The sequence below is a fragment of the Grus americana genome, chromosome 20 (assembly GCF_028858705.1).
Source record: "Grus americana isolate bGruAme1 chromosome 20, bGruAme1.mat, whole genome shotgun sequence".
Classification (NCBI taxonomy): Eukaryota; Metazoa; Chordata; class Aves; order Gruiformes; family Gruidae; genus Grus; species Grus americana.
This window is the reverse complement of record NC_072871.1, coordinates 5,411,201-5,430,085: the sequence shown is the minus strand read 5'-3', so window position 1 is coordinate 5,430,085 and position 18,885 is coordinate 5,411,201. Positions and strand designations below refer to the sequence as shown.

General features: G+C 46.7%; 1 protein-coding gene across 1 annotated transcript in view; it reads right to left on the bottom strand.

The window, feature by feature from the left end:
- Positions 1–18,885, bottom strand: part of LOC129215463 (collagen alpha-1(XXVII) chain-like) — a 162,588-nt gene that overhangs the window by 124,826 nt on the left and 18,877 nt on the right. The window contains exons 5-6 of the mRNA XM_054848650.1: positions 10,370–10,423; positions 2,361–2,414 (exon numbers count right to left, since the gene is read on the bottom strand). Coding sequence (XP_054704625.1) covers positions 2,361–2,414; positions 10,370–10,423 — 108 coding nt within the window. The remainder of the gene's footprint in view (positions 1–2,360; positions 2,415–10,369; positions 10,424–18,885) is intronic.

Sequence of the window (18,885 nt, the reverse complement as noted above, 5' to 3'; positions counted from 1 at the left end):
GACTCTGCACAGGACGGATTCAGAAATGGGGCAGGCGGACAACACAACACAACTGGACAGGAGACACGCACAAGCACGCACATCTCTGCCAGCTGCAATGCCACATCACATCCCTCGCACGCAGCCGACTGCCTGATCTTATGAGTGCTCAGCTGATAAAAATTATGCTCCTGGGTTACTTGCTAAGTGACAATGACTTGGTGTTAGTCATTGTTTCCAAGCTGTATCTATCTGGGAAACATCAGTTTTCTTTCTTGGATTGCTTGTTTTTTCCATGGTATTAACTGCTATCTAGTGAAGACCTAGTCCAGCAGCCACTTGAAGGCTTTCAGCAAGAGAAGTTCTAGCTGGGGCTGCTCTGCCTTGTCACCCAGGCTGAGCTTTCGCATGTCCATAATTTCAGCCATGGGCTGGGTCTACTAAGAAGATATCAGGTCCCAGGTGCAGGCTTGTCAAGTCTGGCAAAGGGCAGAGGCATTAAAAAAATGTAAAGGGGTGAAATATCAATTTTTTTGCGCAAAGTCAGTCTTCTAGGAATGGTGTAACACCACAGAAATGAAGGGGAGAGGTCAAAACTCTGGGACCTGATACACACTTTCCAAAAAGCTCTTCGTATGCAAGGACCTTACAATCATGGCTCAGCAGCCTCTCCCTGCTAGAGGTGAAGTTATGCCCAGGCCTCATAGCCCAGTGCAAACCTAATATTTCTTTTGACGGAACACCATGTAGAACAGCCGAATCCTGCAAATGGTGGCTGGATAAAATTAAAATATATCGCACAGACTGACGACACCAGATCTCTGCTGCAGACGTATTACAGCTATCCATCCACTGAGGGCTTTCTGCTGCCAGACTGCGCATTGAGTTAGATGAAAAATGCTTACAGGGAGTTTTTATTTCTAGGAGGAGACCAACTGAACACAGCTTTACAGCCAAATGACAATTTCTGACAAGGCATTATACTAAATGTGGTTTTTTTTAAAATCCTATAGCATAGAAACATGGTTTGACTCTACAGATTGGATCAGGCTGAATGTGCAGGACTGGAAGTTAGATAAAAGAACTTTGATTTGACTTATAAAACTCAACAAGTGTGATCTGGAAGTCATTGATGGAGAATAAATGCAAAACACTAAGATGTAGAACTTTTACAGCCTCACTTTTCAGGCCATATAACTATACTTCAGAATTTAAAACAGCTGCTGTTCACCAGCATGTCTCCAGTGCCTAATTTTTAATCACGTAGAGGCAGCATGCCAAGTTTCCAGAATCTTTTTCCCAGAGCATCAATAGTGTTCATAACATCTCTGCCTACTGATGAAATCATGAAAAGAAAGGACTCTTGCTTGTACCTTTCTCTATGTTTGGCTGAGACATCCTGCAGCTTCCTCGGAAGTGAAAACCTCTATTAAGCATTGCCTTTCAAAACTCAACTACTCTTTAGTCCCAGATAGGTGTTATAAAACATAAATCTATTTCTGTGTAAACAATGACACCAAAACAATCCAAACCAATTTCCCAGGAACTTCACAGTCTTTAGGTAACACAAAGCCTTATCCACAGGAACCAGCTAGGAATTAAATCATCTTTCTGAAGGGTTTTGCAGCACACCGGATTAGCTCCCATCTAAAGCGGGAGGACTAAAGTCCCATGCAAAGGGAGGAGGTCCGGCTGCGGGGGGTGACTCCCACCTTGCAGCGCTCCAGCCTCCGCCCGGCTGCAGCATCCCGGGGGCAGCGTGTGTACAGGAGAAAAGGACAGAACACGGGGCTCCTGGCACTGCAGGAGGAGGTCTGGGAGACATGAGGACATCTACCAGGAAGCAATGGGATCAGTCTGGGAGGACTGATGGAGATCAGGGTTCCCAGAAACTCTGGAGAGGGAAGGAGAGATGGAGGAGTTTCAGGAGGAAGGCAGAGGAGGCGGCCGGGCGCTGCCAGTCCCAGCCCCACCGCTATCGGGACCCAAAGGTGGAGGAGTAGGTTGCAAAATCCAGAGAAAAGAAATAAGAAAAGCAAAGAAATCCAGACCTGGTGAGGCTCTGGAGTGGGAGGATTCCACTGCCCTCGTCTCAACATAGCAGTTTGCTCCCTGGCACAGGCATAGCTTAAGCAGGATCCTAATTAGGCAATCTTTGAAATTAGGGAGAACCAAGAACCGAGGCACGCAGCAGGGTCTCTCACTAGCACAGGAAAAGCTTTGGCTGTGCTGCTGGAGGGCCTGTGCGCGAGCAGAGGGGAGGGGAGAAATGGCTTCAGCCACTCGTCATTTTGTACGGAGCAGGATGGAAAAGTCCGTCCATGCCCCACATGTCCTCTGAAACAGGGAGGCAAAAGCTCCTTGCACCAATTAATACTTACTTTCAGGCCTGGGGGGCCAGGTGATCCAGGGTTTCCGTGGGGACCTGGGGGACCCTAAAAAACACAACAAACACAAAACAGAGTCAAAAGGAGTCGGTAGGCATCTGCATTAGTCCCGGGAGCGGCAGCGTCTCAGGCGGTGCTGTGGCCAGACCTAACAGCACAGCACCAGCTTCAACAGCACCCTCGGAGCGGTGGCACGTTACGGAAGGCGAGGTGTGTCTGTCACCACAAGATGTGTCACGATAACAAGATGATTTGGGTACACCAAATACGCCACAACCAGGAACAGAAGCTACTTTGGGGTCAGGGGAGTCAAAGCTCTGCGAGGAGCCCCAGCAGACAGGTACGGAGGTAGGCAGAGGGGAAGTGTGGCAGGGTGTTAACAACCGTTTTGGCCAAAATGGAAGAGAATACAACTAATTACTAATGGGAAATTTTAAATTGTTCAGGTATCTGAGATGAACTCATTTCCCCAGAAACCAGATTTTTGCTTTTAGAGGTTAGAAAGAGAATGGATGGACGGACAAAAAAATGGGGGGAGCAGAGGTAAGTCCCTGTTTAAACCATTTAAATCTATATTTTTGCTTAAGTCTCACAAGCCAATGATGCTGTCAGAGTATCTACCTCTGATCACATACAGCAGTATCTCCTTTTGCATCACATTTTAAACCACCCTGCATATTTTCCGAAGACTATTTAAGGAGTTATCTGGAATAAGCAGCTAAGAATAGTTTATCCCAGGATTGTATACACCACAGAAGATCTGTTAAGCTTTCAGGCAGAAGTAATAACAATTCTAAGTCCTCTTGAACACGTTCCTGGGAGATGAAACAACCTGAAGATTCAATTCCAATGGCTCCTGTTCTGCCAAGACTGCGCGCGAGCTTTACACTACCACGAGGAGCACTTTAATGTACCCTCTAGTTAGGAGGAGTACAGGCTAGGGGATAAAAACCCGCTCAGACACCTTCTCAGAAAGCTGTAGTATTTCTGATGAGCTCTTCAGCGTATGTGGGGCCAAAATCTTCAGGGTTTGATTTCCAAGGAAAATCACTGCAGTTAAACATGCGACTCCCATCCAAGTTCAGTGCCCTTGCTCTCTTTTGAGAGAACATCAGTGCACTGATGTCTATTCAGTTTTATTTTTACTACGCAGTAATAGAAAATAACACCTTTTTCTATTTAGCTGTTGTGGTACAGACAGCTGTTGAGTGCTCAGTGCTGTTTCACAACACATGCTGCTCTCCTGTAAGAGGCTGTTCAATTAAAAGGCTGAGGCTGAACTTTTCAAATGGCATTTTTTACCCAAATCAATTTAATGTCCCATTCTTAAATGCCTTCCAAATTTTCAGCCTAAACCAAACACATTTATTGTCCCATTCTTAATTTCCTTCCAAATTTTCAGCCTGAAATTCTCTGACAGTTTAGCCTGGCTGTGAACTTCTAATGAAATGGAAACATCTTTCACTAAAATTAAGGTGTTTGAGTATCAACTTGTCATTTGAAAACTCATATAGCTGCTGTAACAAGAGTAACTGAGCACCGAGTAGTCTTAAACAAATTCTTCCCAGCAAGCTATGGCATCATCTGTTCACCTCATTGGGCGGGACACTGAAACAGAGACTTAATGTGCTGCTTAAGGTAATTCAACAAGTCTGTGGTAGCAAAAGTGCTTCAACCCAAGTCTTCCAAGTCTCCGATATGTATGAAAATGAATATTAAGTGACAGAAATCAGAACAGTAAAGACTCTAGAAAAGATGAGTTCCTAAAAATCTCTTACATGTAAGCAATAATCTAGGTAGCTCTGAACAGGGTTCATAAATCCAGACTGCTGTTAGATTTGAGGAGGGAATTTGACTTTGGAGTGAGGCAGCTTGGCTCAAAGCCCATTTCAGTGCAGTCAGTTGAAATCCGTGCTCCACCATGGCCTGGGGCAGACTTCAAACAGTGTCAGACTGGAGGGAACAGCATGGTTTGGTGTGACTCCTAGCTGAAAAGGATAGTTTCCAGGAGGAAACCTGGAACAGAGGAAGCTCAGCTGTTGATCAAGAGCTCCTGGGTAAGAGACAAAGCATGCCTCCTGCAAAATTTGGTGCAGTCTCCTCCTGAGCTAAAGCAAAGCACGGCAACATGCTCATAAAAAGCCTTAACCAAAAAGGAAGGAAGAAGGGAGAAAGAATCTAGTCCCAGTATCCAGTGACAAAACATGCGATTATGAGAAACACAGGCTCTTGACAAGATGGAGCCTTCACCGCTGAATTCAATGAGACTCATTGCATGTAATCCAGGCAAAAGAAGGTCAGAGACCCATCCTGCTCCCAAAGACCAATGTGGTCTTATCCTAGTGAGAAGTGGCCACATCCTGCTGATGAAGTGACAGAGGGAAGTCCAGTCTGGCACACAAGAAACTGCTGTAACCAAGTCTGGGGCTTGTGCTAGACATTTTAAACTGCTCTCATAACTGTGGAGAGAAAAGGGCGTAGTCTGGCAGTAGTCCTAAAAATGGTAAAAAATAACTGATCTTGATGTGTTCCAACATGGTTAGTCCTGAATCTGTGATTACACCCACATTCTTGGCAGAGGAGGAAGATGCGATGCGGTACAGTTAGATGAGCTGAGTAACAAAAGGTACAGGACAGCATCCGCCTCAGGAGCTGTTAGCAACACAAAATCTGAACAGGCAGGCCTTACAAATTAATCCACGCACCAATGCGCAAATAACCCCAATAACAGTCATCATGCCCTCAAGCTACCCATCCTTGTTTTATTAAACCCAGTCCAATGTTCATTCCTCTTCTACTGGGCCCAGCAGGATTACCCTTCTCCAACCAGTGCTCCCACCAATAGCCCTCTTTTCATGGAGAAACAATTCAAGAGTCAATCACTTTGTAGTTCTATAGTTAATTGCTAGCTATATTTTACTCATGCTATCCTGGATTTAATAAAATTTCCCATTCAGGATTCTCCTAAATATATTTATCATCAATACACTAGTTTTGCTCCTCTTTTCTACACACAGGATGGGACAATGCTGAGAATAAAAAAAAACCCCACAGCATGTATTACTATTTGCACGCGTGCCTGTTTACCCACTCGCTTTGGCTCTCTTATAACTGCCGAAACAATCCAATCTAGTGACAAGACAACTTGCATCTCAAATCTTCCCTCACCAGAAATTCCACGGAAAATTTCACCACGGGGCAGCAGTAGCCCAAGGCTCAGCAACGGGGAGACCAGAACAATCCCTGAATGTGTTCTCCAAGGGAGGGGGGTTTCCCAAAGGTGACGGGTTTGTAATCTCCCTGGAATGTCTTTTACGTGAACGATGCTACTTGAGAACGACACTGTGCCATCCAGTTCATCTCGGTGACGCGCCTGGAGATGGGACCCTGCTCACAGAAGCGCTTTTATGTCTACTGGTTCACGGCCCGCAAAAATTAACAAAAGTGTAACTGTGCACAGCTCCCCCCCACCCCTCCAGCATTCACGAGGAGGGGGAAAAAAAATCCTCCGAACTCCTGCTAAATGCTGGAGAGCTTCAGTCAGAGGAATGACCACTCATTCAAAACTCATTATGTCTTGGGGTTTCACTGTGTAAAGCAACTTTTTCTGCTCCTGACCTACAGATCTCACTCTGACCTCTGGCTTGCTGAAAAGTGAGCTAAATATTTGAAGCCAAACAAACTGTTTCTTTAAACACTTCTTCTCAGAAATTGGAAAATCTTCCTAATGGAATGAGGATACCAGGGAACCTCTGCAGCTGACTAAGTTCTTGCTTGTTTTAGGAGGGAAGCCCTGCATTTTGAAGGAAAGGGAGATTTTTTGCAACCACAGACCAAATGTAACAGGGACACGTTACACTGGGACCTTGCAATCTTTCAAACTGCTAAGGTTCACAGGAGGATGGCAAGAGCATCCCAACGCACCAGGGAGTGCATACACACTACCTTCACCCATTCATTGGGATTTCTCCTGTGTTGTATCAGAGAAGTTAAATTACACAAGAGCAATCACAGCATGCCAGGATTTTTATTCCCAATTCTGCCTCTGACCTGTCGCGTGGACACGGATAAAACACTGCCCTTGTACCTGAGCTTGCTCACCTTCTAGACAGGGAGATCGACTTCCAGGGGGACCCAGCTTCCTGAATTATTTAAGTGTTTTGGAAAGTTTGACCATAGCTCTTTTCTTGCTGTCCTGGGAGCGAAGCCAACGACTGGACTCCTGTCTGTCACGCATCGGCTTGCTGTCTCCTTCACGTAGGAGGGGGACAGAGAAGGTTTACATAGCACTTGCCTGGAAGGCAGCACTTAAGTCCAAGTATCACGGTTCACTGCTTTTCTGCAGACCTGCTTAAATCGTGGGTAGTTTGCTGGTCTAGCTATACCAGCGAGAACGGCAACGAGTCACAATTTGTGATCAACGTAGAGGTACTGGCAAAAGCCCCTCGTGGACAGCCTGGGAGTGAAGCTAATCGTGCCCTGGGTGAGGCAGGAATAAGCTACAAAGGTGCAGAAGTTAGTGCTCCGCCGGGAGCCCTTTGTTGACAGTTCCTTGTAGAGCTTGTTAGCACAGCTCTGCTAGCAAAACCCAGCCGTGGTCGCTGCCTCCCCGCTAAACCTTGATGTTTGAAGAAATGCAAAGGTCATCTGCAGAAATGAAGTGCAACGCCCATCGCTTGCACGGAACTGCTCTGTGCGGGTTGCTGTGCGTGTACCCTAGTGCCACCGCTCACACGCGCACGACTGTGGAAAAGCTGTCCCACTGTGTGCCCGGCAAAGAAACCTGGGGAAACCCTTCCCTGCTAAACCCACTGTTCCCTTGAGAGGCACCTCAGATCCTACAGAGACACCTGCCAAGGCACATGGCACATTCGAGGAGAAGCAGTGCAGACAGATCTCTTGCTTATACCTCAAATTCTTTAATGCAGATATAAAAGCTGAAAACCATCCTAGCTGGATACAGAGAGAGAAAAAAACCTTCCTGTAAAGTGCAATAAAGCAATATCTATACAGGTTTGCAGAGCTGCTGAGAAAGCGCTATGAGCCATCATTTCAGTCATCAGAACTGCAACATATTTACTCCTTTCCCTTCAAGTTCTTATGCAATAATAATAAGAAACACCCAGCTTTTACTTATTACATATCTCTGCCATCATAGTTGCAGAGAGCAGAGCACAGGTATGGTCTGAATCAGTCTCAATAGGTCCTTGATGCGGAGTGATAAGGTATAAAATTGATTCCATGCTCCTAAAATGGGAATTGGCTTTTAAAAATCGAGAAATTGTCATTTTCAAGAAGACTGCCGCTATCCACTTAGCAACCCTACCTTGGGATGCACTGGAATGCCGAGATGTCTCCTGAACACAACCTCTTTCATGCTTTTACAAAGACTGGTGTTTGTTATTGCAAACCAGGTGGCATTGCTTACATGGAAAAGCAACATTCAGACTGCACAGGCAAAGTCTAGAGATACTTATCTGCTGGAAACAAGGAGACGGAATCATGGGATCAGCCAGCTTTTCTTACAAACTGTTACTGACCACAATCTCGCCCTCAAAGCAAAAGCTAATCAGAGCTTTCGCTTTACCCTGCCCAACACAGGGGGGTGAAAGGGAAAGAAAACAGAGACAATACGGAATTCAAAGGAGTGGAAATACTGCGCTACATCAGCAAAAGAGCTACTTTATGGACTTCACAGCTACAGAAGGTCATGAGTCAAATGCTGCGACTAGATTTTCAAATGAGCCAAGTAATTATATAAGCATTAATAATGTAGAAATTATGCAAGCTACAACAAGGGCAATTATGTCTCATGCTTTCACCCATAAACTGCATTGGTGACAAGAAAAAAATCCTTCCTTTCTCCTGGCATCGAGCACTGCACAGTTGCACGCGACATTCACCTCCCCTCGGGAGCTCCCATCTTGGGCTGGAGCCTCATGGGACACCTCATGGGTTACCCATGGGCTGGGCTGGTGGAAGAACTGTGTGGCTGCTTTGTTTGAAGGCCAGGTTAGGCAGAGGTAGAACATAACCCCTGCAGTGTACTTATTTTTAAGTGGCTCATACACAACAAAAGCAAAAGATGCAAGAATTCCCCTAAGCCTGTCTTAGTTTGGCAGCTCTTCTTCTTCGCAACAAAATCCTTAAACTCCAAAGAACCACAAGAAAAAAATACTAGAAGAAACACGTTGCAAAGTCAAAACAACTTCTGCACAGAGCAATTCTGTCTCCAGTGCTCCAGGCCAGACATTTACAGAGTGACCCTTTTGCCCCCTCCCAAAATTAGCACAGCCTCTTTGCAGAGGTCTGAGCCAAGCCAGGCTCAGCTGTGCTGAGCTCTTCCTAACTGGGAACTCTTTCCTGGGCCGATTCTCAGCACCTCTGGCAGAGACTGAACTCAGAAATCCTTTGTTGCTTATTGTCTTTCAGAGGATCATCTTAAATATAGGATGGAGCACGCTACAGCTGGGAAATAACACAGAAAGTTATGACGCAGCTTCCACAAGGCTTTTTTCTTCAGAAAAACTCAAGTTTTGGTAGACAGTGGAATTCAGATGTAGAGCTGAAATTTGATCATTCACATAGCAGGAAGGGGATGCAACTGGGGTCTCCAAACACAGCGTCTAGTTTGCACACTACAGGATTGCAAGAAGTAACACCAAACACCCCTTGTGAGCAGTGAGCTGGGCAAAGAACAAGCTTTCTTGGGGACTTGCTAAGAACAGCAAACTCCGGGCAATTTGCTGATACGGTTGCTGCTCAGGGTATTTGCAAGCAGAAGACATCAGGGCTGTACAAACAGTTGTGCTGATGTTTCACTACAAAACATACCTGCTGTGGATTGTCCTGTTGATAAAACACCTGAGTCTAGTGCTAACTAACGCCTTACACTTAGAGCAGAAATCAGTACTCAGGTCTGCTGACGCCCAGGCTGCAGGGTGTCCTGCAGACCTTTTGGGTTTTACTGTTGTAGAAAGGAGCTGCGTTTATCTTTACTGGTTACTGCAAGATCTCACAGGACTGTAACAAGTGTCCTCAGGGAACGCACAGCCTTCTAGCTCTTAGCCTCTCGGTTGTTCTTTAAAGACATTACATGGGGTTGAGTTCTAGCCAAGTATGTGTGAGGAAATCTCCCTCTGCTGCCAGGCCAGGATGCTGCCTGGATCACGGATCCAAATGTTCCCTCCTTCCAGCCTCAGACACTCGCATCTTTTGATTCCCAACCCACATCAGTTCAGTGCTCAGGAAATGGGCTCCATGACCGTACCCTTGCGGGACAGCACCTTACTACCATGAAAATGGTGCCAACAATTAACTGTATCCAGGTCAGGCATGTTGCCCAGCTTTGGGAGACTACTTCTGCAGCTAGGCCAACGCAGAAGGCTTTTCTCACAGCTAGCTGCAGCACTCAGCACCAGATGTTTGCTCAGCATAGCACTTGATGTTCAAAGATCTGCATTAGAATTTAATGTAGGGAGGAAGAAATTCAAGAATTTGCAATGGATCTGGTAGAACAGCTCAGAGATTTTGCTCTAGAACAGGTCTCAGTCTAGGGAACACCATTGTGTGTCAAGTTCTTGGTCCTGGGCCATGGTCCCGTGAGTGAAGGCATAGCGACAGTGAAGGACATCAAAGGAAGCAATTTGAGAAGCTGGGGAGAGTGAAGGACAGGACAAAAAGCAGCCAAAGCTAATATTCAGCACTGGGTTTGCAAGAAGGAACAGATACTGGAAACAAAATGAGACAGACAGAGCTCATTCTTCTGAAAGCCGTTTGGAAACATTCATCCTCAGCCTTTGCTAATGCCAAGCCTTAGCTCGGGGAGGCTGCAAATCACCAGCGTGGCCTCCTGAAAACCTTTAACAGGGAATGAGAGAATGGAGGAAGGCCAGACCTCAACAGTGGGCCTTGAAGCAATCACTACTCATCCATAGGAACATACAACAGCCCTAGGAACAGTAGGACAAGTACAAATGGAGAAAAATTTTTAAACCACTTACTCGGGAACCTCTCTTGCCAGGTGGTCCTGGTAAGCCCGGCAGACCTGGTGGACCCTAGAAAATTAAAAATAAGTATTAATGATGGTTCTAGAACAGGATGGTGCTCCTGACAGTGTTTCAGGGAGACCCATAATACAACCTTTTCGAGAAGACCTCGGAAGAATGGCTAGTTATAACACCACAGCCAGAATTTCCCTTCAACTTATGCTATTACCCTAAAGGGATAAAAGCCATGCCCAATAACATCTGCAGAAGCATATGTTTCCATAGAGTAGAGACAGAGTGTTCACATCTTTCTGCTGTAGACCGCATTCCCGTGATCACAGCTGTGTTTCACGCTTCCAGTTTCCTGGACCCGTGCTGTAACACAGGGGTAACGCAACTCTCTCAGCTTCGGAGTTTCCTGCTACGTGCTAGCAGACAACAGAAGTAATGTGTAGCACCTTGGCGAGGGGGGAACATTGTGTGTTCTAATATACACCAGCTGAGGATGTATAGTTCTTGGTCTTGTAGGTTCCTACAAGAGTTGTAACATAATCGCATACCAGCACTTCATATTTTAAAGCAGCGTGTTATAAAATGTAATAAAATTGGTGTCAATGTTGGAAATTCTTTAATATGGCTCTGTAATATAGGAAAGGTCAACTCATACATGTCAGAGTAGTGGGGGTTCTTGGAAGAGGGTAAGAACAAAGTGGAGATACCAGGCGCCAAGCTGTGCACTGATCTGAAACATGTTAGGAAAAAATACTTAACCAGTGAGGTTTGAACTCCTTTGAATTTATTCATTTATTTATTCATTTTTTCAATGGACTGGAGAATTCAGATTTCTGGAGAATCATTTGCAACTCCTAATAACTCCTCAAAACTTCTTTTCCCCCAAGCCAAATATGTCTAACAAGAATAACTGTTAATTAAAGTGTCTCCCAGAAGATTTATATTCTAGTAGCTTGTTACAAAAGACGAGTTTTCATCGCATTGAGGAGAGAGAGAGATCCATAGCTGCAGACTGAAGGATGTTTGGAAGGCAGCCTGAGCTCTCCAACTGCGTGGTGGTCAGGAGAGCAGGTCCCAGGAGCAGGGCTCCGTGGGGAAGATGGGTGCATCGCACGGAGCAGGTGCAGCACGAGCCCCGCGGCCACGCTCCGGCCCCAGCACGGCCTTGGTCCCTTCCCACTGGGTCATCTCTGTAGGACCTCATGTGCACAATCGCCCTGAGCGGAGCCCGCTGCAAGGCTGACCCTGCTGCTGCTGAAGGATTGCCAGGCAGAACTGCTCGGGCTCTGCGGTGTATTACTGGCCCTGAGGAAGAGGGAAAAGTTCGTATCTCTAATGCAGTTTTCAGGAGTCATTGAGTGCATGATTTAGGAACAGAAATAAACCCTGGAGATTCCTACCCGAAATCTCGTGTCCAGGATAAGAATTTGAATAGAGAAAATGTGCCTGAATCATACAGATAACTGATGAATAAACACTCCCCTAATATTACCAACCCTCCTAAACACAAGCAGCAAATTAGTTAGTATAAAAGAGATCTTTTAAAAAAGACATCCAACCAAAGTTGGAACAGTAGGAAAAAGTCAGGAAGACGAGTAAGCAAAGCCCAGGGTAGGTCCCTCTGTGCTAATTTGTCAGGACATCAAATGAATCATAACGTATGTTTTTCTTTAGTTATTTCTATCTGTAGTAAAGATGACAAGAAAAGGATTGTTTTCAAAGTGTAAGAGCCTACGCAGCGAACAACAGCTAATGCCCCACACTGAGACACACAGGGATGGACTTCTACCACCGTACCACTCACTGCTGCTACCCAGCACTGCTGCCTGTCCTGGAGATTTCCAGTCTCTATAGCCTGGGATGCTTCATCTGACCTCTTTGCAAGTTGCTTATTGCTGGCTATCACAGTATTACTGGTCCTTCTATTAACAGCCCTCATTGATACAGCTGACCCTCATTTTACCAATACACACAGCGTTTTAACCTGCTATTGTGCCAGCTCAGGGCCCCGTGTATAACGCAATTATACAGCTGTGCAAATAGACACACGATTGTAGGGTTTTTTTAAGCCTCATGTATAATTGTGCTCCAGAATCCAAGCTTTTATTAAAAAAATCCCCTTGCCCTTTTAGTCGTGAAGATAACTATCCAAACATGAATTCAATGCAACTGATCCAGCGACAGTTAACAGAGTTTACCAAAGATTAATTCAAGTCCTTAACCTCTTCTCCATCAAAAGTCAACCCCTAGAAGGAGAAGTAAGAGAAGATGCAACTGTCTGAGAACTGCATTCCGTGCGTACCAGAGTTGAGGTGACCTTTTCCACCTTCCTGTTAACAGCAGCTGCAATTGTACTTGGCCACTTGAGTAAAAACCTTCTCCAAAAAATGTGGGCTGTTCATAAACTGAAGCTAACATAAAAATAAGGAGAGAGTCAATACCTGCACTGGAGCAGGAATACAGAGTTAAGGGAAAGGCATTTAGCTAGAACAGCACAGAAAGCACAGTATATAATTCAGGAGTCCCCATCACTTTCCTTTGGTTTCATTTGCCTTTCCTTCAGCTTTTTTTTTCCCCTCTCCTGAAGGGTAAGAGGAATAAGGTGACTGTGAGATGGTACCAGCTCAAAGGTACCAGCCACTGGTAACTGCGTAAGGCAAGAGAGTGACCACATATACATTAGAAGCAAGCCAAGGTGGAAGAGGACTGGGGTAGCTGGATGAACACAGGTAGCTGTGAAACACGATGCACTGCTGCTCACACGGTTCCTTAGTAGTTGGATTGGGTGGGACACGTACTGTGCCTTCCTAGTGACTCATTTCTCCTCTGCCCTCTACATATGGCTCTATATCATCCAGCTCAAGTTCTCAAACAAGAGGCCCACATCAGACAACTGGCTATGCCTGGGAGAGCAATACTGACATACACGCAAAGAAAAAGCGACATCCACAGAGGCAGCCAGAGAAGACTAAGACTGGATCAGGGCCCAGCTACTTACCAGTGATGGATGCAGCCCCACTTAAAACGTGAGGCTCTGAGACATGGAGAGTAAGAGGCGTCTGTCAACGAGCCACCATGCAGCAAGCTGCTAAGAGTCTGCCTGGAGGTAATCCCCATGCAGGCCCTACACTCACCAGAGAAATCTCACCTAACGCAGGGAAGAGTTAAACTGATCACACAGAGCCTGTGTGGACCTTTCCATTGTACCCATTAGAGCATCCCTAGGGAATTCCATAGGGAGCTGTGGGAAGTTCTCCCAGAGGCAGGAAGGTTTCCTCTTCCTGGCAGCTGGAGAAAGATTATCACTTCTCTGCTCCTGCCCTCCCATTGCAGGGACGCCCCATGAGATCGGCGAAGCTGACAGCCTCCTGCAGCGGGCTACCGTTCCTAGCACTTCGGTTCTTGTCTCTCTGGCTTCTTGCCTGCTCCTTTCTGCAGACTGATGGCAAAGAACACACACCCTGTTATCACACAAAGCAAAATCAGAGATCAAGGAGAAACGTGGCAGAAGCAGATACTCTCTCTTCTCAAGCCAAACAGCTGAATTGTTAACCAGCCTGAACATTTCTGTGAAGCAGCTAATGGCAGCCACATAAAAGTTTAACCCTTCTCAGTTTCCCACGGTAGCATTAGCAATGATGCCTGATCCCACCAAATGATTATAGGATTTATTCTAAGCTGCTGCTGGGAAACTTTCTGGCGCAAAGGGGACTTTTTTTCTCAGCTTTCTGAGCTTCAAATTGCAAATGGAAAATTAAGCTAAGTTGTCTGAAAGGGAAATACATCGGACCCTGAGGACAAGAGAAATCTCACCATTTCCTCTTGCTGCCGAGATCAGCCAGTTGATACCTCTGCCTCTCCCACACCATGACCCCCCTCACACTGCTTCCTCTGCCCGCAGCAATGCCTCTGGGAGTTAGGTGCCTTCAGATCTCAAAACCTGAGCAAGGCTGAACCTGTTCTGAGAGGGCTTCAAGGAAAGTGCAATCGGTACAGGAATTGGTGCTAGTGATTTGGGAAATGACTCGCTTCCTTTTGAATGACTACTGAATCAACTTGCTCAGATAGCAAAGTATTCCTGTCATCGTTTCCCCAGGGGCAAGTACTCAGTGTAGTAGAAAATAGCTGACAATTACCCAGGGCACAATTCAGCCCATATTCCAGTGCACTCTGATAGACTGACATCTATATTTTAGGGTTTCTCCAATGTACTTCTGCCTCCCCTGCAGAGCATTAGTGGCACAGTTCTTTATCCCAGAACCAGTCATGTTTCAGAGGTGGGCATCCTGCACTGCACAAAATGCTGCAAGGGCTGAGGAGAGAAGAGAGAATATTCTTCTTTCTCAGATGCTAATGCGTGTGGTAAAACCTGACTCAAAAGGGAGTTCAGAAAAATGCATCGAAAGCTTCTCGCTCACTTTGGCATCAAGTTCTGAGCAGTGACATTACCCCCGCAGACAGACAATCTGTCTTGTTTCCTTCCTGGAGGAGGAGGAGGCATGCTTCATATGCAAGGGCACTGCCACAAATCCACCGCTTCGCCTTGTACGTCTGGAAAGCACCAGCACGGAGGGACTGAGCAGCTACCGGGGCAGCACTAGAATTAAACATCCCCTGCTCAGGAGAACAGAAGAGGAGGAGAAGACCTCATCTTCAAAAGACATGCCAACCCCACTTCACCTCACTGTCCTTGCCAGGCACTGTGCAGAGAGAGACAGGACCTAAACTAAAACCCAGCTTGAAGTACTGCCTAAAATAAATCTGCAGTTTCGGGGGAAAAAAAAAAATCCAGCACTTTGGTTACTTTCTTCTCCAAGGCAGGCTTATCATATTAAATTTGGATACATCTGGGTTTCAACCAGTCTAAAAATGAAAAAGCCCTCATAATTCTGGCAGGAACCGAGATGTTGGTGGAAAGCCAGTCTTGTAATACGATTTCCACAAGAGACACAGATGTTTATTCTGGGTCTGTACAACACCTATCACAGAAAAGTCCTTGTCCACAACTGGATTCCTAATAGAATGGCAGCACAATACATAGCAAAATATTAGTATTCCAGCTTGATGAAAGCAGCTTTTCTATAGAGACATTTCAGGAACAGTCTCTGCATGAGGCACTTCCGACTCTCGAGCAGGCTCAGACCTTGGAAGGAAGTCTGAAGGGGTGTGAAGAAAGAGAGGGATCCCATACTGTATCACTCACTTCCTATTTTTAAAGATTTATAAAAATACCTGTATATATTTATACAATACATCCCTACGTCCTTTGCAGCACATTTATCTCAATCACACTTTCAACTACTGCTCTTCAGAATGAACTTTGTTTTAAGCGAATAGACCTCTCTGATGCTTAGTCATTTGCCTACAAGAAGATTTCCCTTTGGGAATAGTTCTGGTTAAGTTAGCAAAAAAGAAGTGATCTAACTATGTGAGCGAGGCTAAAGCTTTTCCCATGTATTACACAAAGCGTGCGATCTTCTGAGTCTTTTTTATTAATATGACTCATTCATTAAGAGACATTCAAACACATTGTGTGTTCCTTAATTTATCATAGACTGTCAGCTTGAGTAGCCTTTTCTGGTACAAGGAGGACTGGAAATAGGCACTTCATGTTTTATCAGCGTTCCCAATCACCTCCCTCTCCCCTAACCCACTGATTGAATTGGCAAGGAGCGCTTCTTTATGAAAGCAGCTGGGCTCCAAGACAAACTGCTTGTGCAGAAGATGGCAGCTGGAGCAGTCTAGACCGGGGACACTCAGAAACACTTCTGCCTCTGAAGGAAGGCTGCCTGCCTGCCAGGGTACCACACCTCTGCCTGGGCTGCTGCCACCAGGGTTTGAGCCTGGGGCTCCTGGCCACGCACTGCGCAGATGGAAACTGGAGGATGCTGGCGTACCCGCCCGGGGACTCTTCCAACTCGGATACTTGGGGAGTCACTTGCCCCCTCCCTGCTCCTCTTGCGTTACTCAGAGCTTCCACAGTCTCTTAGTGAACTCAGCCCGCTCCACTGCACCTTCAGCATCAGGTGTGGTTTTCTTGCTCTAAAAGTAACCCTCAGACGCTAGGCAAAAGAGTCAATACAGGGCTTTTTGTTTGCAGGGGCAAAAAGCTATGGGATTACAGCCTTATTACATAGGAGGAGAACAGTCCAACTTGAGGGACACTGTGTACAACCCAGCTAGACCCCAGGGCTGCGCCAAGGCAATGGGTTTGCTGCAGCTTCACCGCGTAACACAGAGCACGCACATCCCAGCAGGCAGAGCTGACGGGCAGGGGAGAGGGCTGCAGCCCCCTAAATCTCCCCATCAAACCTGCTGCTGGTATAGACAAGCCAACGATACCCCATCCATCGAAGGATTCAAAACACCTATCACATCACAACCTTGCGAGGGCTTGAGGGCTTGACATGCTGGCAACAAAATACTATTTTTCATCTATTAATTTTCTTTCATGGGTGTCCAAGCTACTCGCAGCAGTGTGCTGGGGCCAGGCCACTCTGCAAGCTGAGCGAAGGCCCTCTTGGCCCCGTGCAGGGACGGGAGACCTCGAGCGAGGCTCGGCAGAGGTACTGCGGGCAGCCGTGGGGATGATTCAGAAGGACGTTTGCCAGCTGCTGAGTCAGTGCTGAGTTACTGACTTAGCATGATGTTTGGGTGTTCTTTTTTGCTATTTCCCCCCTCCAAAAGAAATGTAGAGCTGAGATCCCAAATGCTTGTGGTTATTAATGGCTCCCAAGAAATTTTTCTTTTTTAAGAGCATATTATTCTCCCTCCTCTAGCTGCCCAGAAAAACCCAACATTCCTGAGGAATTAATGCTCTGCCACTAGTTGCATGTGGGATGCAGCATCTCCATTTCCTGTTGTGCAGCACCATGGTGGTCTTTCAGGATGGATTAATCCATGGAGGGTGCTGCCGTTTGCAGCAGATCCTTTTAGCCCCTTGCTTGCACTCCTCTAACCATGCGGACACCTCCCTCAATTTTGGGGAAGGGACCCTTCTGCACAGCTAAGGTTACACCACAATTATTTTGGTAACATTCACAAAGCCAGAAATGCAGAGACCACAGCGCCTGAGTCATCACTGCCTCACCCCCCGGCTGTCAATCCCATCCCGATTTTGGGATGACAAGGATGAGAGCCGGTGGAGAGCTGGACAGGCAGGGTGCTGCTGGCTGCCAGCCTGCCTCTGCCCATAAATCGTTGCCAAGGTGGCCCCAATCCTTGCTGGAAAGACAGAAGGCAGTTTCCCCACTCACGCTTCCCTGCCCAGCACAATTGTCTTCTTGAAGAGACCTCGTATCAGGCAACGCAACTGGAAAAACTAATTAATCATCTTACCCTTCCACCCATGCGCCAGACTCCGTGAATGATGTTCCCAGCCCATAACCTGCCCTGTCCAGGGAAAGCGCCGGGCTGCGATATCACGCAGCAGAGCAGGAAGGGCTGTACTGACCTCATCAGACACGTCTGCCCAACAACACGAGGACGGCGCCAGGTAATTACTCAAGCACAGAGCATTTATCAGCACTTGTTCTGAAACATGCTCGTCTGGCCATAGAAGTGCTACATTAATTTCTCCACATGTCATTCCCATTCCGGTCTTTTCTCCTCTTTCTCTTCCCACGTCAGAGACATCTAACGCAGTATGGTACAGAGATCTCCGAGTGAGTCACAGGAGCTATCAAACACCGCGCGGCAGCCAGCTCCAGCTGAGCCATAACCTTTCCCTCCCAAAGTGCCGACTTTGTTTCCAGCAGTCAAAGAGGATAAGGCCATACAGAGCCTCCAAGGGTTCTCCTCTCCCTCAGTTCAGGCCTCCAGTTGTTCTCAGACAGGACGGAAAAATCCTGCCATCTCTTCCCTCAGCCCTCCGCAGCCTGAACCCGTTTTTTTGCTATGATTCACAAGCTGAGAGGGATTTTCCACTCCAGTTCAGTAATAAGCTCTTTACCTTGCAGGGGGAAGTGGGGGCTCGGAGCTTGGTCACCCTCACAACACTTGCAGGGCAAGAAGGTGGAAAAGGTCAGGATTTCACCGGGCTCAGAGCAGGCCGCCCAGATTTACCCCTTACAGGTAAGTAGTGTTTTAACACTTCACAACTGCTGAATTTCTCCTCTCGGAAATATGCCTGAAATGACTCTCCACAACACACGGAAGACCGCCCAAAGATAAAATTGCTGAAGCTCATTCTCTCTACTCAGGGATTTAGCAAAACTTCTCCAAGTACAAAGACCGCAGCGGGGATGCATGCCCGTAAAGTCGGGCAGGAGAGCGGGGCTGCCCGCGCTGCATCCCCCTGCCCCGGGCAAGGCCTTCGCCTCTCCCGGAGATAGAAACCTTCGACCAAAGGTGGTGAGAAACCACCACACTGCTCTGAAACGGGACAGGCAGGAATGCAAACCTCGAAGGTAAGCACCCATTGAGGGCTTAGCGAAACAATCGCTGCGCTTTAGGTGCTGCTTCCAACAACGAGCAGCACATCTGCAGACACAAGTGCTGTTGATTGTGCTCCTCAAGCT